Genomic DNA, 16,829 nt, shown 5'->3' on the forward strand with positions numbered 1-16,829 from the left:
GAGTGGAGCCTAGAAACATGAAAAACAATGAATATTTCCCATACTTATTCATTTCGATACAGTTTTTAGTGTATTATATAGTAGTCAATAGTAGCTCAAATACTAAGTAAGAAGAAAATCCTTTCAATAGACGGAAAATTATCAACAACGGCAACAATATTTTTTTATATTTGAGTAACCATTTCATTAATGTTTAGAGCAAAACATTACTAAAAAATAATGTATTCCAGTTTCTCAAATGTTGAAATTTCCTACTTCTTCTTTTCTATGACAGAAAACTGAATATCATTGTTTTGGATGGCTGCGTTGGGCAAAAGAGGGAATTTGACTGTCAACTTGCAGGATTATTCACTATATTTTATAAACTAAACCATCAATAGAGAAAACAATCAGCAGATTAATTGATCATGAAAATTGTCTGACATTTCAGAAATGGTTCACTGGGTTTTAAAATGGTTTCATGCCAGTTACTTTTTTATTATATTCGTTTTACCTGGAACCAACAAAGGTAACGTGTCCCCTTTTACCATGGGAACTCTTTTATGGCAGACTCAGACCACAGGTGCTTCAGGGATGGTCCCCATTAGAGACCTTAAATTTCACACAACTAATGACACACACAAGGCTGTACACGCAGCACTTTGAGAGGCCATATAACCAACACACCTCACCCTGACCGCTCAAACATCCACACTAAATGTGCCCTAAACGCCTCCAGTTCTGTATCCACCGACTGCATATGGCACATCATTGGAATGTTTGATGCAGATTATTTGCGGATTATATTAACTGTTGTTTAGAACCATTGTTTCCACTCTGGTACTATACATCTATATATAGACCTGATGATTAGGTATCATTTGCATTTGGGGCAGTCATTAATCAAGAGGTGAAATGACCACGGCCATGACCATTTTCTATTTCAAAGGCTTGACTCCAATAAGATACAGCTACAGTTACTGTCAAAAGTTAAAAAAAAATAAAAAAAACTGTAGGAAGAATTGTTTTCCCCCCAAATTGTGGAGGCAGATGGCCTTTAGAAAACAAAGGCAACAATCTCTGGTATTTGTTCTTTGTGAAAAAGAACATTGGTCAACAAAATACAAGCTATACTAAGCCTCAATTAGCGGTCTGCTAGCTCAGCTACAGTTCACAGGCTTATGATGTCCAGACAAGTGATTATAACAATAAAAAAAGATCCAGCGCTTGGTTAAGGAAAGGGTTCAGAAATTGTGAAAGCGAGAAGCAATGACGGCTGAGGAGGAACACACACATTCAAACAAGTGGCACACATTTGCTGAATGTGCAACGCGCTGTCTGCTCAACAAAATTCTATTATATATTACCCAGGATATGTCACATCACAATATGGAGTAATGTTTATATCACATTAACCCATCAATCACATGCTGGATGTTGTGTTTTGTTATGTTAAATCTAAGACATTCATTTTTGCTTTATTTATTTGCTTTCAATTTTGATTTTATTATATACTTACCACTTGTATTTCACACCTTGTGACTAGACAGGCCCCCCACTGAGGTGAGTTAGAGAAACTTCCAGCCTGCCTGAAGGCCTTCCAGCCGTCATGTGTAGTATGTGACGTAACCACAGAGCTCTTTTTTGTACGTTTTTGTCATGTTTCACATGTACCTGCCTGCCCGAATGTTGCCATGTCTGAGTTCATACTGTACTTGAGTCGCATGTCACACATATCTATCTCCCTGCCTGTCAGTCAGAGTGAGAGGAAAAGGAAAAGGAGATGGGCATTGAAATGCAATGTCTTTTTTCCTCTGTGCATTGAGGGGGGCATTATATTGCACTTTTATTACTAACATTAATGGATGTGTCTTTGAAATAACTACCATATCCATTGTGAAAGGCATTACATTCATTATTAAACTCTGATGTTGTTACAATATCCCATACAGTGAATCAACGTGTTCTCAAGCCACCATTCCTCTATGGATGCCTTCAGGCTACCTGAGTGACCTTTGAGTGACCTCACCAGTAAAAAAATGACACCACCCCAAGATGAACTCCAGTAAACCTCGCCAGTACCCAGGTGGCCTGCTGGTGAACGAATACACACACACACACACACACACACACACACACACACACACACACACACACACACACACACACAAAAGTGCAACATTCATTGAACTTAAGAAAGATTTGCCTGTGTCTTAGTCTAGTTAGAGCTCAATAATATCGTAAAGCTGGTTGGCGGGGACGTCGTGGATATTAATTACAGCTGATAACAGCGTGTCCCTTCACATTTACATAAAAAGGCTCGAGCTGACTTAAATATGACCATGTAGAGCACACACACGCGCGCGCACACACACACACACGTGATGAAGCAAGTAGCTGTGAGGGCATGATTTAATGATACGGTGCCTCGTTGTTAGTTAATCACCGAGGAACGTTACATTGTCGCTTGTAGTGCAATGCGCAAAACGTTTTAACTTTTGATATAATCGTCACTTTTTTTAAATATATACGTGTATATATTTAGCGAAGGGGTAGCATATGAACGGAGTCCCCTTCCTCAGGTGGGCTATTTTCACAAGAGTTTCAAACAATAGACGGCAACTAAACTTTCAAGATATCGCGCTAGTTTACCTGAGAACCGCGGGACTCAGAGAAGAATCACGACAAAAACAAACAAAACATCTATCTATATGAATATATATATATAACAACTTTTTTCTCGCCTTCTCCGGGCAGCCAGGTGAGGTCTTACCTGTTGGTAAGGTGAGCACGTTATTCCTTTAGAGAGAGACTCCACACGGCATACCAGAGGCGGGATGTCAACACACACCAGCTCCGCTCCTCTGAGGCCAGCTCACCCACTGCATCAGGTCGTGTCTGAGCTGAGCTCCTCCGGGGTGAAATCCGAGGAGCAAGGCCCTCCCGCTGCTCCAGCCCGGGCGTGGCGCGGCGGAGAGCCTATAAAAGCCTGAACGCCTCCACAGCAGAGCAGACCAGGCCAGAGGAGGAGAAGCGTACCGAGTCTGAAGCCCCAGGCCGCGGTCACGGGATCATGGAGACCCTTTGCGCAGAACTTCTGCTACGGTTCGTGGGGCGTGGGATGGTCAAGCGACCAGGTTGCGCCCCACCACTGGTATAAAAAGCGCAATAGCTTGCAGGAAACACTAGTATCTCAGACCCTTGTTTTTTTTCCATGAAGGCTGACTGTTTAAATCCTGTCCTAGCAGCTGTGTTGGATCGTGACCACAGGAATAGGCTGGCAGGTCACCCAGGTGCAGGGTTGGTCATTCAGAAGTGATTTGTGTAACTTTCTTCCAGTGATCAGAAGCATGGCTCTCTAATCATAGCATAGATTCCACAAATACAAGTCGTAGACATGCATTATTGTCCCACATTTGTTCTTAAATGAAACAAAACTTTTCTTTTTTACTTTATTTCTCAATGTATTGCAACGAGCTGCATTTTTCAGGAAAAAAAATTGGTCAACAAATTTGACTTCTCAAATGGCTTCCCCCTCAAGTACTTCAGCTACATAAACACAGAAGAAATGATGATGGATTTTTGAAAATAGCTCTTTAACGGACTTGACCGCTGTGACATAAACAAGGCACATTAAGGAATGCATAGTAATGATAATCACATCTTTTCAAATAATAAATTAGATCCTGTGAACAGTCTCCACCCTGCTTACTTGAATTAAAGCTAGGGGTGGGCAATTTTCTTCAAACACGTTTTGTAACAATTGTTAAAATTCTCTTTACATCCCGACATTGATTAATCAAATGCTCTGACGACAAAATAAGTACTGTATCTTTGGCTGTCATAGGACTGTAATAACCCCGTCCAATCATTTCATTCGCTACCTGCCTGCAATGTGAACTCATTGCAAGTCACCAGAGTCTTCCACAAGCTGCTAGCTTGACAGCTGTGAGTACTAACAACTGCCAGCTAGCCTTGGAAGTAAACTGGATTAAAACATATCATATTGTGTGTGTGTGTGTCTTAATACCAATACACCATAAAATCACATTCAAATGCGTTTCTGCCACCAAACCTGCCATTAATTAATTGAATTACTTAATTAGTTGGGCATTACAATTAATCAGCAATTCATTTGATAATTAATTTTCTCTTTTCAAGCAAAAAGGCCAAAACCATCTCGAATGTATGTGTGAGGGTTTGCTGCTTTCTTTGTCTAATGTGATAGTACCTGATTATCTTTGGGTTTTTAGACGCATGCAACCTGAGGACCTGAACTTAGGGTTTAGAAAATTGTGATTTTTGCAATTATTTTGTGTTTATATTCTGTCTTTTTTTTTGACAAACAAAAAAATTGGATCAATCAAGAAAATTACCTGCATTTTTTTGATAATGACAATAATTGCTACTCGAGGCTCTACATACCTCATTGATCTTTCTGGGATACATTGTAGCCCATAAAGAAGAGCAGCAAAGCCATTCGAAAAAAAATAGGAATCTGAGGAACTATATTACACATTTACCTATTAATCCAGTTTTTACAGGATGGCAGGCTACATTTTTAAGGGAAAGACATTGTGAGTGTCCCTTTAACGCCCTCCTCGCCCTCATACATAGTACTCTCCTGACACTTGGCTGTATTAGCTACATTTTCGAAGCTCCCTTAAGGCAAAAGAGCATAACCTGCGTCAAGTCCAGAGATGATGCACAGCTACATTATGAGGCCCAAGCCGGCCCCGGAGACATGACCAGTGGAAGAAAAGGAGAACAGCTGAAGAGACTGTTCCCTCTTCTGGTGGCAGTGTGTCCCAACTGTTTGGTTTTTTTTGGACGCTCCAAAGCTTTGACGCCACTGTTCAAAACCATCTGATGGAACAGTTGTAAAGGAGTGAGCAGCACAAAGACAGCCTCTACTTCAGCGGCCTGTGTCTTCAGTGCAGAGTGATTTCCTGTTCCTCATCTTCGTCGTTGTATTCAACAGCTGAATCGTGTCCGTCGTCTCCGTTCTGCCGCAGTAATGGAAACTCGAGCTCTGGGCTCTTGCTGTTGAGCTGCCTTAAAGATGGCCCCTTATCTGACGGAAAACATTACAGAACAGACATCGTCAGCATTTCTTCTTTAAGTCCCCCGTCCACTGAACATTTATGCTTGTCGTTACTTGACTTAACATTAGCTAGACGATTAGCCAGCTGCTAAATGAGAAAAAGGTCATGAACTAACTAAATGCTTTATTGACACAAACTAATCTGTCATTAACACTGATTCACCATGTCTGATCAGAGGGCGTTGACATTCTCTTATTTCCTGATGTAGATTACACCAAAATGGTCGACTATCTCAGAATTCAAGAGTATTATGATCAATTACAATAGAAAGAACACCTACTTTTGGAATAATATGTCTTGAGTCCTACGTGCAGTGAAATGCCACACAGACACATGGTGAATCCCAGCCAATTAAGCATGTTCATTTTGTCTCCCATCAGAGCTGCTGCCAAAAGCAGAGTGCACAGCTCCTACAAGAAAACAAGACAATACATGGAATGAAAGAAAGAAGGGGTTTGTTAGATAAGTCTGAACAAGTAGAAGTTACATGAGGCTTTATGAAGACATAGAGCTCTTCATGCAGCCAAAATCAAAAGGTTGTTGGAAAGATGAGAAATGGTCCTGAGCAGAAGCCGAGCTGCTAACATTTCAAAGCTTGTCCAATCAGATTGAAGCGTGACCCTGAAAGTGGGGCTTGAATGTGTGTGTAGCCTCCCATAAGCATCACAAACATATCACATATCAAACTAAGGTGCGTCATGTTCTCTAGCTTTGTTGGCTTCGTTTGACAGACTGAATCAAAAAGAAAGTTTTACCACGCAAAATTACAGAGTACCTTAAAGATCCCCGATATGGATAGTGTGAGGCTCGAGGTCCGGGAGACGAGCAGGAACTCCGAGAAACCCAAACCGAAGGCCAGCAGGCCCCCGATGCTCAGTGTGAAGAGTGAATACAGGACGGGTGAGAGCTCCGTCACCCGGAATAACTTTTCTGAGGTACTGAGGCTGAGCCCTGGAAACAAGACTTAGGGTTAGGGTTAGTTAAAGGTTATGCACCTCCCGCCAGGACAAATTCCTTGTATGTGAAAACATAAATGGCAATAAATGGTTCTGATTCTGATATCGAGTCCTGGTTGGATTTAGGTGTTCATCAGATTTCCTTGTGGCTGTGTGGCTAAGATGACACAACCTACATATCTTTATGGTTCAGTCTTCTTAATACTATGGACATAGTTGCGTTAACACAGTCAGGGTATGATGTTTACTCGGGCTCCGCCTCACTCCAGTAAATGCCGCAAAATCAAATTATCCACGTTACGGTTATTGGAACGAAAAGTAGTATGTAGCATGTAGCTGAGAATTGATCTGCAGCTACTTATTACATTGGATATCCAGCGTGGAGAGCAAGGGTAAAGAAATGTAAGAATATCATGACATTTAGGGCAACTATGGCTCTATCCTAATATCCACACTTAGGAGTTGTAGTATTAGGGTAAACCCACACGTGACGCACACTCTCATTGCACTGAGTTCTTTTCACAGGCGACATTTGGACACGTCACATCAGGAAAAGCACTGGCGTTACTCATAACGTTAGCCGTGGCTCTGTTCTGCTCAAGTTTCCTTATGGGTGGTAATACGTTTACGCAGCAATGCAATGTTTCTGATGTTTCTGAACAAAGAGCTGCGAGAAGACGTCACTGAATATAAGCACGATGTATTGTTATGAATAATGGCCGATAGGACGAAAAGGTGGCATCTTGTACTGTAACGATTGGAGGCCTTTATACTGGCGGATCGCCGTCACACACTTTTGAATGGACTTCATGAACTGACAAACATTAAATATCAAATCACCCCAAAATATTCTCAGGAAATTTTAAAAATATTTTCCCAATTAAAAAAATAAATAAAAAGTTCTCCAACAGAGGCCATATAAAATAATATTCTCGACTGAATCATGTATATGCACGAGCCACGGGAAAGCATGACTGGTCCAGCATGTCCTAGTAAGCGCTGATAAATACTTGGGAGTTGTTGGCAATACATCACACAGGAAGGATCTTGACTATTGCCATATAATGTAAGTGTGGGCATTGGGACGGAGCCTACAGATAAAATGATCATTAGTCCGTAGAGGGGGAGGGGGGTCTATGACATCATGAACGAGCTTGATGATGAGTTTCAGTTTACCGCAGTGAGAGGTGAGAGACAACAGAGTGATGGACGTTACACCAGCCACAGATTAAGACTAAACTCACCTTCATTGTACAGGAAGAGCGGAAAGAGCCCGATGAACATGAGCGGTTGTAGGTGGTACAAAGCGTCTATTGGGTTCTGAAGGCCTGGTGGGGAGCGCAGCACGGAAAAAGAAGATGGAAGAGGAGGAATGTGGTTATAAACTTTTAGACTTTTGAAAAAGTCACGGCAAAACATTGAAAACATTTCTCAGTTGATGGCCGCAGGTGTAGGGGGGCAAGATTGCCATATTTGAAATGAGGTGTTTGTGTGGCTGAGCAAAGCAACTATAACAGCTAAATGAAATGTAATGCTCCACATAAACTCATCAGTTTCCACATGGCAGTGGCTGAACACTGACCCAGCTCTGCTTTCTGCATGAGGACCTGGGTGAGGGTCCAGCGGATCCCGCCTATGAAGGACGCCAGCAGCACCATGGTGAAGCCCTCGAGGTTGAACTGGGTCGACTCGAATGTAAACATAAACAGACCACTGGAGATCAGCAGGACCACCAGGATCAGGAATGGGTTCTGGTCAAAAGGGAGAGAAGAAAGAGAGACGGTGAGACACAGCAGGTGAAAAGAATGGGGGATGACAAAATGATGAGAAATACAGAGTAAAAAAGGACACTAATGGATAGAAATAACAAAGTTAAAGATAAACATGTCCTGTAGCATCCGGTTTGACGAGATAGATGATATTACATGTGACCATATTTGTGAACATTGTGACGTACAATACACATCATTTCATGATGTGTATTGTACTCCCTTCAGCTGCCATGTTGGCGTTCCTCAGCTCTCTTCTGTTCATGACGTAACTGAATTTACCACAAATAATGTGATCTGTTTCGCTTGCGTCAACTGTCCGTGGCTTTGCTGCTTTCTATTAGTTTACTCCAGCATTAATATAATATATATTAACTAATTAGCTCAATATCCCAAACATGTTTGCAGGTCCTGCTAAAGATCATGTCGAATGACTTTAAACATTGGCAAAATTACAGGCGGCAGACGGAACCATTATTTCATCTTAAATAGTCTAAAATAAAACATTTTACCTTCAAAGAGTACGGCACTTGTGATGAAGGAGTCTCTCACTGAACAAACAACTGGTGCTTTTTTAGTTATGCAACTATATGTTAGAATAAGAATGACACAGATATCTATACTTAATCCTAATCAACTTTAAGAGGCAGCCAGAAGCTACAGCAGTCTTTATACAGACCAAAGTGCGTCAGTGCGTGTGGCGACTAGCTGTTGACGTTGAGTTAATGACGGCTAACTGAGCTAATACCACTACTTGAAACCCTCACATGTAAGTTTGCTCACAGATGGAAAAGACTGAACGACCCGATACACTTTTATGTAACGAGCGAGACCACAAGAACACCTTTGTTAAGTTCGTGTGGTATTTCTCCCTCATTCTCATCAATGTGCCTTCACGCAGAGTTGCAATGACGGAATTATTTCACGTCACCACAAAAGGTTGGTTTAGTTGGGGCATTGTCTTGTCAACACATTATTTCCACACAACATAGTTGAAGTTTTGGGTCACTCACCGGCTCCTCTAGTTTAAAAACCAGGGAGAAAAATAGGATAAAGAGCACTGCTGAAGACTTGGTCATGGTGTACCTGTAATGACAGAAAATAAGAGCCAAACATAAGAATGGAACAATCCAATAACTGGGTAAATACAATACTGATAACCTTAAGTTTGTCAGTTTATATTGAAGCGGTATCCTCTATTTGAAAAAAACAAACTTACAAGCTAATGGTGATGAAGAGGAAGCTCCAGTTGGAAAGCCCAATATCCAGTGCTGTTGCCAAGGCTGGGGACAGAATTTAGGACTTTTAGCTGACCTTTTAAAAGACCTTGTAATAAATGATGTTCTTGTCTCACTATGTTGGGAATAAAGAGATGCTTTGTAATAGTTCAAAATGTCACATTTAGCTGATTAACGGTTAAAGCTACTCATTTTAGGCTTTAAGATGGAAAGCTACATGGGTTGTTTGCTGATTAAACACAAAACAGAAACTGGGGAAACCAGTCCAAAGTGTCTTGACTCTTCAACTTTCCCCTTGTGTGTGACATAATGTTCAAAGTACTCTTCAACGAAAGCCTAGTCAGCGAGTGAAGGTGATAAGAGCTGACCGATCGGTTCTCACCTGTGGGAGCCACTTTACGGAGGTAGTCCTTCCAGCTCAGAATGATGCGGGGTTTCCCCGTGCAGCACTGCATGACCCGCCGCGTCAGGGCCGACAGGCAGAAGTTGACGGTGAGGTGAACTAACGTCATGAAGAGAGGATAGTGGAAGCCCTAAAATAGAGAAACGGACGGAGAGGGTCACGCAGGATGGTCGAGCGGAGGGAGATGATCCAGTGACAACTGAGACACTGGGAGATGGCCCCATTAATACCTCCCCCACGACACAAACGCTATAAAAAAGGAAACACGTTTGCATTAATCATCCCAAGGAAATCCATGCGTGCCCAGTGCAGAGGAACTGTCTTGCTGCTGGGAAATCATAAGTGCTTTAAGAACCCCTTCACTTACCTTCATCAGCCATTTGTTATAGAAGGTGATGCCTATAGAGAAGACATAGTAAAGGAGGACTAATCCAACAGTGCGAAGCCCGCGGCAGAAGAACTGGACAGGGCACGCCATACAGGAGCGGCGGTCCAGATAAGGCAGCTACCATAGAGAGGTCATCCCCAAACTGGATCTGCACCCTGTCCTGACACCCATAGTGGATTCCTTCAGGGGAGAGAGAGAGAGAGAGAGAGAGAGAGAGAGAGTGAGAGGGTTAGGTTTCATTTGTGTATAGTAATTATAAAGCCGAATAGTTATAAACAAGCCAGCTGCAATGTGAGCTTAATTGCAACACCATGCTAGCTCCATCAGCTAACGTTAGCTGTTAGACCACGTCAGCAAGATAGCTAACCTAGCTAATATTAACCAGCGATAGCCAACTAACTAGTATCAAACAGGTACTGACTTAACTGGCATTATTAATTAGACAGCAGTAACCGCGCGGTGATGAGTCAGTGTCACTCACCTTATGGTTGTTTGGCTGAGTTTGACAGGTCCCGTTGTTTACTCTAACGTCAGCCACGTTTACCACCATTAGCTTGCGTGTTATGTAAAACGATATTGCATTGTTGATAAACGTTAGTTAACGCTAGTTTACTCTACAATTAATAAATAAGCAGTTATCTCGTGGAGGTTGAAAGTATACGCTCGCGCTCTGCAACTGGTGACAGTGCTTCTTATTGTAGCTGTGATGTCACGTGACACGTCTCTACCCACACGCAGAAGTCCAGAGGCCAAACTCTCCACTCGTCGTGGCCGCGTGTATTCTCCATCTACAAGCCACGTGCGTTTTAACTTCAGACTTTGCTGGAATCTTTGTGAACCATTCTTGAATTCGGCTCTTACATAAACCCGCACAGAAGCAGCGGGATTCAATAAGTGCGGACTTTTCCGTTTTAGTTGTAATTGCCCGCTTCCTGCGGTCCATGGAGCAAATTTGCCCGAACACGAGACGCCCGAAGCGCCACAAAGCTATGAAGATGTGGTTTAATCAAGTGGACACGCTATTTGCAATGCACGTTGACGTTAGCGAGACAGTGAGCAAATAGAGACGCGCGTGTGTTAAATGTCATCTTTTTAAACTGAGTTTGCCCTTTCTGTGTCTCCAAACATTCTCGCGCGTGCAATTAGCAACACAACATCGCTATGAGATGCACTTACCATCAGTTGTGTTGGCTAATATGGCTGAGTAACGTACTTTGTGCAGAAATGACTCGGGTTCAACAGAGTTGAAGGGAAATAACCACAAGGGGGCAGTATTTCCTACAGCTAACTATTGTTCTCGCCAAAGTACTTCCGCAGTCGAGGAAGTCGAGGCGGAAGTCAACAAAGACCACAGCTTGTTGTGTGTCTGCGCTGAGCGGCTAGGTCAGTACTCCGTCTAACGTGACAAGTAAAACCAACCCGTCCACGTGTTTATTTTTCCTCTTTTCAGCAGAATGGCGGAGGAGGAGGACGAGACCGGATACGACGACGAGTTGGATGACGGGTCCGGCGGCGTGGACGTCAGCGGCCACGGGAAGAGAAAGCGGCTCTTCTCCAAGGAGCTGCGGTGCATGATGTACGGCTTCGGGGACGACCAGAACCCGTACACGGAGTCCGTGGACATCCTGGAGGACCTGGTGATCGAGTTCGTCACGGAGATGACCCACAAAGCCATGTCCATCGGGCGCCAGGGCCGCGTCCAGGTGGAGGACATCGTCTTCCTCATCCGCAAGGACCCCAGGAAGTTCGCCAGAGTCAAAGACCTGCTGACCATGAACGAAGAGCTGAAGAGAGCCCGCAAAGCTTTCGACGAAGCGAATTATGGCTCATAACACCCCCAATGCCCCCCTCTTTTCTGATTACTACTTCTAATTTCTTTTTTAATTGTTAAACTATATAGTTAATTTGCTGACATGTGTTCTTGAGGGGTTTGATTCGTTATGGTGTCTCGGACTGTCTCAATAAAGAAAGTCACATATTGGTTTAACACGCCCAGCCTGTCATGTTCATTTCTACTACCAGAGTAGGATAACGTTACCCGGAAGAAAAGCTCCCTAGATATGGACTGTCAGAAGATGCATGATCGAACCACCGCTCTTTAAACATTACATGTGCAGTTACATGGTAGATATGATATATATATATATATTAGTTCCAGCTTTTCATTCAATGCAAATGTTTGCTTCTTTCTTGATTGCAACCTTAATACGGAGTGTTAGCTGGACAAAACCACAGGCAGAGACGTCCTCTTTGACAATGGGAAAGTGTGATGAAAAGATTTGACTGTTTTCTGATATTTTATAGATACAAAATAATAATCTGTCCAGTTGCTACTGAAAATAACATGACATTTGAGAATTGTTCATGCTGAGAATCTTGCATGCGTGAACACATATTAAACTGCATGGTGACATTACTAAACCAGTGAGGGAGCTAGACAGGAACTCAAGGCCATATATATATATATATATATATATATATATATATATATATATAGTGTGTGTGTGGGGGGGGGGCAGACTAATTTTGTTCAAACAAGATGGACAAAAAGAAGAAACAAACTGATTTTATTGATATTCCTCAAAACATGTTTTTACACAGACCATAAATATGACAGACCAACTACAAGTGAGCATGAGTTAATTAATTTATTCTGTTCAAGCGAGTTACGTCTTAGTACAGTGAAGTGGTTGACTGACTTGGTCTAAGCAGCAGGTGACAGGCTGTCGTTCTATTCGAGATCTACTTCTAGACCAGATCTTTACCAGGGGGGCTCGCTGATGACAGGTACGGCGTCAGCTCAGTATCCACGGGCTGTCTGCATTCACAAGAGAGTGAGTGAGTGAAGCACCCCCCCCCCCAGCGACACCTGCCGGGTGCCCTAGCTGTCTGTTGAGGATGTATAAGGGTGGAGAGGAGAGGCAGTGAACCAGGTGGACAGGAGGGAGTGTATTTGGGAGGGATGGGGTTCACAGGGAGAAGGAGGAGGAATGTCCATGAGTCTTTCTGGTTTTACTGCACATTCTCCATCATCTTGAGGAATTCTGGGAAAAGAGAAGAGAGATGGGACGGTGTCATTGAGACGGGAAGTTCCGGTTACAAACTGCAAATTATCGTTCCAAATATTATGCTGATTTTCAGTAATTTTCACAGCAGAAATCTGAACATTGTGTCACGGCAGGTTAAAAATGAAGGTTTCATTTTGTTGACATAATGGAGTCAAATGCTTTTACAGTGGGAGTTTTAGATATCTCGTTTTATCATTTAATAAATCACAAAAAAAACTCAACAGTCAAACAAAGCAAAACGTATAACCTTTCTATAAATCAGGGTATAAATGATATATCAACCTTTCAAATTAATTCTTAAATTGCTCGACATTCTTTGTGCCACAGACACTGGAAATAACTGGAAACGTATCACCATAACACATCCACCATCATCATCATCTTCATCATCATCACCATCGTGCACCATGCACGTACCGTCAAAGTCCAGCATGCCGTCTGTGTTCTTGTCTCCGTCCTTCATGAGCTCATCAATCTCGTCCTCTGTGACGGGCTCTCCGGTGCTGCGGATGATCGTGGCGAACTCCTCTCTGTCGATGTAGCCGTCTCCGTTCCTGTGCAAAATTACACAAACGTACAATGTACAAATATCGCAAACTTGAGCAAATAATAACACTAGAAACATAAATATCCGATATCAGAAGAAAAGAAGTACAGCATTACTGCGTAAAACTACGCTCTATACGCAGTGGACGGCGTGACGTGACGTACTTGTCGAAAATACGGAAGCACTCCGCCAACTCTTCCTCGCTCTTGCCGGCCTGGTCCTCCTTTAGCAGCCTCACCATCATGACCAAGAACTCCTCGAAGTCGATGGTGCCGCTACCTGAGGGGGGAATACAGGGGAGTCATGGAACCGATTAACAAAGGCCCAAATGTGTCTCGCGCACATACATGTGCGCTATAGTCTTTGTGCACAGTTTTACGCACGAACTCCGGATAATAGGGAACACATGGAAAACCGATACAAATTGTCTGCTGATGGGGTCAATATTATCTCTTTGCGCATGTGCGCTATAGTCTTTTGCGCACAGTTTTACGCACGGACAGTAAAAGTGAACACAGGAGATAGGTTATTCCCGATCATTATAATATAATGATGTGTATAAATGAAAGCATAATCAAGACGAATTGTCTGCTGATGGGGGTCAATGTTCTCTCTTTACGCATGCGCGCTATGTGGAATAATACAAGTTCTGATTGCGCACAAAGTGGCCCGCTGTGTTGACGTCACGCCGCGTCATCCGTCGCTCACCGTCCTCATCCACCTCCTCGATGATCTCATCCAACTCCTCTCTCGTCGGGTTCTGGCCCAGCATCCTCATCACCTGGCCCAACTCCTTGGTGCTGATGTCACCGCCACCGTCGGTGTCGAACATGTCGAAGGCGGCCTTGAACTCTGGAAGAGGAAAATAAGTAAGACCGGGGCTCCTCACTCAAAATATTTGAAGCAACGAGAACGGTAACGAGATTGCCAAAGTAACGCGTTACTGTTGCCTGTGTACTCACCAGCCAGCATTTCCTCGCTCAAGTAGGAGCGGGCCTCTTGTTGCGCGTCAGTCTGGAAGAAAACACACCACTCTCTTACTACACAGGCTTAATTGATCATTCCAGTTAAAACCACACATTACAACACAGCCGCGAGGCCCATGGCCCGTGCCATGTTCAACTTTCTATTTGTTTAAGGAATATTACTAATAGCATTGTAAGCGTTTAAAACATCACCAAAGCTTAAAGGAAGAGTAAAGCTACAGATGACAGGATGAGTATTTACTGTGTTGGTGATGACGACATGCTTTCACAAGACGGGACGTCGTGGTGCGCGTCTCGAGCTCAGTGAAAATGAGTCCGGCTATTTTCAGGCTCAACACATTAAGATCTCTGTATATGGCCCCAGACACCTAATCCTCGGGAATCTGTCGCCTCAGCACAATCCGCGCCTTCCCAGCTGACACCCACCCAGCTCCCCGTCTCGACTTTCTGTCACCAGCAGTAATATTTGCAATAGACGGCTAACTCAAATCTTTTTTTGTGCCTTTATTATGAAAAAAAAACTAAAACTAAGTATAAATATATCAACTCTAAAAATGTAGTATTTGGTGAAAGAAAAGAAAAGCAATTTAAAGGGAAGCTGACAGATTCACATCTTGACCTCTTCAACAGAAGGAAACATGCTTCAACAACTCAGCCGATTAAAAAAATAAAAAATACTTCAATGTCTTTATTACCCAATCCATAAATCCTCATTCTCTTCATTATTTGCTTGATAACGAACGGCTGGTTGAGATACAAAACTTTTTTTTGTATGATTTCTTGGTCTTACCATGTTTGTGGATTAGTTTTTCCCCTCCCTAGATATCCAAGGAAAAGATGAAAAAGCCCAAGAGGAGTGGTCAATCCGTGTGCACCCCAACAGAGAGACTAGACGTCAAGTGAAGATTCACACACACTTTAAACGGGACGGTCAGGTCCCGCCCCCTGCCTCTCACAGGCCTCCAGATTTAGTATCCTGAACTTTTAGGGTTCTGGGGCCATGGCAAGCCAATCACACTTTGGAGGGGAGAAGCACCTCGTTTCTTTGAGTTGCAGGGTTGAGAAAGTAAATTAGGTAAATTCTGAGGGTTTTTGTGTGTGTGTGTGTGTGTGTGTGTGTGTGTGTGTGTGTGTGTGTGTGTGTGTGTGTGTGTGTGTGTGTGTTTCAGGTTAAGGTGCAAGAAACGACAGGAAATAATGGAGCTGCAGCTTTTGGGGAAAAAGCAAAAATAATATTTCACTGCCTGGTTTTGTTTGTGTATGACCAGGAGGTGGGATGTGAGGAAGAAGTGTGACATTCTCTGAAAGAGTCCACACTTAAAAAGCAGAATACATTCACAAAACGCCAATTAATTAATTAGGTTACGCCCAATATATGGCCTCTATATCTCCTATATATCTCCTAAAATAACATTTAAAAAGAAATAACAATGCAACTACAGATCTTAGGCCTTGTACATATTGGTGTGGTGGGGGAGCCTAATATTTGGACTGTGGGTGGGGGAGCCTAATATTTGAAAGTTTATTATGGGTTTTGTGATGATAGCGTTTCAATCTGGGCGTGAAACCCAAAACCGGGTGAGAAATGCTGTGGAGCCGGACCCCCCATCTCCCATCTCTCTCTCTCTCTCTCTCTCGCTCTCTCTCTCTCTCTCTCTCTCTCTCTCTCTCTGTCTCTCTCTGTCTCCACCCCCTTTTACCGTGAATAGCAGGCCGATTTTTAGGCTGAGAGAGGACAGGGACAAGCGCCCGCTCACACTGCCCGACACACTCGACCTGATGCTCCTTATACGGTGGGCGCTTCCTGGAGGGAGGGGCCTGAGGCGGGACACAGCAGAGGTGGATAGGATGCTGAGGAGGGGAGGGATGATGGCTTTTTGAGAAGTGGTGGGGGGCCTGCAGGCTATATACCCGGAGGGAGACCTGCATGTTCCAAAGGGAGAATCGGTGTGACCGCCTCGAGCCTCTAATGCTGGCCAGCTGCTCAGCCTTCACCTCTCTGAGCCATTCATTTCTATGCTGGGAGACCGATACGAGAAGATCGATGACAGAGAGTTGTGATGGAAAACGAGTTGGGAGAGATCAATTTGAACTAGATAACGGAAACTGTCCTCAGGTGTGACAGGTTATGATGGTGCACGGCACCGTCCACGTCAATAGAGGCCGCTCAGAGCGCCGTGTGGAGGCTAGTTTGAAGTTCAGGACTAGAAAGAGAATAGACCGAGAATGTGTGTGCGGAAAGGTGTGTCGTGCTGGTGGTGTAGAAAGCGCGTGTGCTCCTGTGTCGGTGTGTGTGATCCCTTTGTGTGTGGTTGTGTGTCTGAGAGTCCGAAGGCCAGGCAGACAAGATTAACAAAAGCAGGAAGACATGCACGGCAGAATAACTTGCA

The 16,829-nt window shown here is 43.5% G+C and overlaps 3 protein-coding genes across 3 annotated transcripts; 1 reads left to right on the forward strand and 2 right to left on the reverse strand.

The window, feature by feature from the left end:
* Positions 1–3,461: 3,461 nt before the first annotated feature.
* LOC306744174 (solute carrier family 35 member C2-like) lies at positions 3,462–9,928 on the reverse strand (the record flags this gene model as incomplete). The annotated part of the gene is made up of 9 exons (XM_079226760.1): positions 3,462–5,053; positions 5,365–5,494; positions 5,860–6,035; positions 7,285–7,368; positions 7,623–7,791; positions 8,823–8,895; positions 9,029–9,092; positions 9,430–9,580; positions 9,818–9,928. The coding sequence occupies 9 exons, from the start codon at positions 9,926–9,928 to the stop codon at positions 4,911–4,913; spliced, it is 1,101 nt and encodes a 366-aa protein (XP_079082886.1). The 3' UTR covers positions 3,462–4,910.
* A 1,232-nt stretch (positions 9,929–11,160) lies between these two features.
* Positions 11,161–11,830, forward strand: taf13 (TATA-box binding protein associated factor 13). Its single transcript, XM_079226873.1, has 2 exons — positions 11,161–11,221; positions 11,292–11,830. The coding sequence occupies exon 2, from the start codon at positions 11,293–11,295 to the stop codon at positions 11,668–11,670; it is 378 nt and encodes a 125-aa protein (XP_079082999.1). The 5' UTR covers positions 11,161–11,221; position 11,292; the 3' UTR covers positions 11,671–11,830.
* Positions 11,831–12,388: 558 nt separating this feature from the next.
* Positions 12,389–15,344, reverse strand: tnnc2.2 (troponin C2, fast skeletal type, tandem duplicate 2). Its single transcript, XM_079225993.1, has 6 exons — positions 15,230–15,344; positions 14,416–14,467; positions 14,162–14,305; positions 13,618–13,732; positions 13,324–13,460; positions 12,389–12,882 (listed from the first exon to the last, which is right to left on the reverse strand). The coding sequence occupies exons 1-6, from the start codon at positions 15,230–15,232 to the stop codon at positions 12,851–12,853; spliced, it is 483 nt and encodes a 160-aa protein (XP_079082119.1). The 5' UTR covers positions 15,233–15,344; the 3' UTR covers positions 12,389–12,850.
* Between the last annotated feature and the right edge of the window lie 1,485 nt (positions 15,345–16,829).

Source organism: Taurulus bubalis, assembly GCF_910589615.1.
Source record: "Taurulus bubalis genome assembly, chromosome: 11".
Lineage (NCBI taxonomy): Eukaryota > Metazoa > Chordata > Actinopteri > Perciformes > Cottidae > Taurulus > Taurulus bubalis.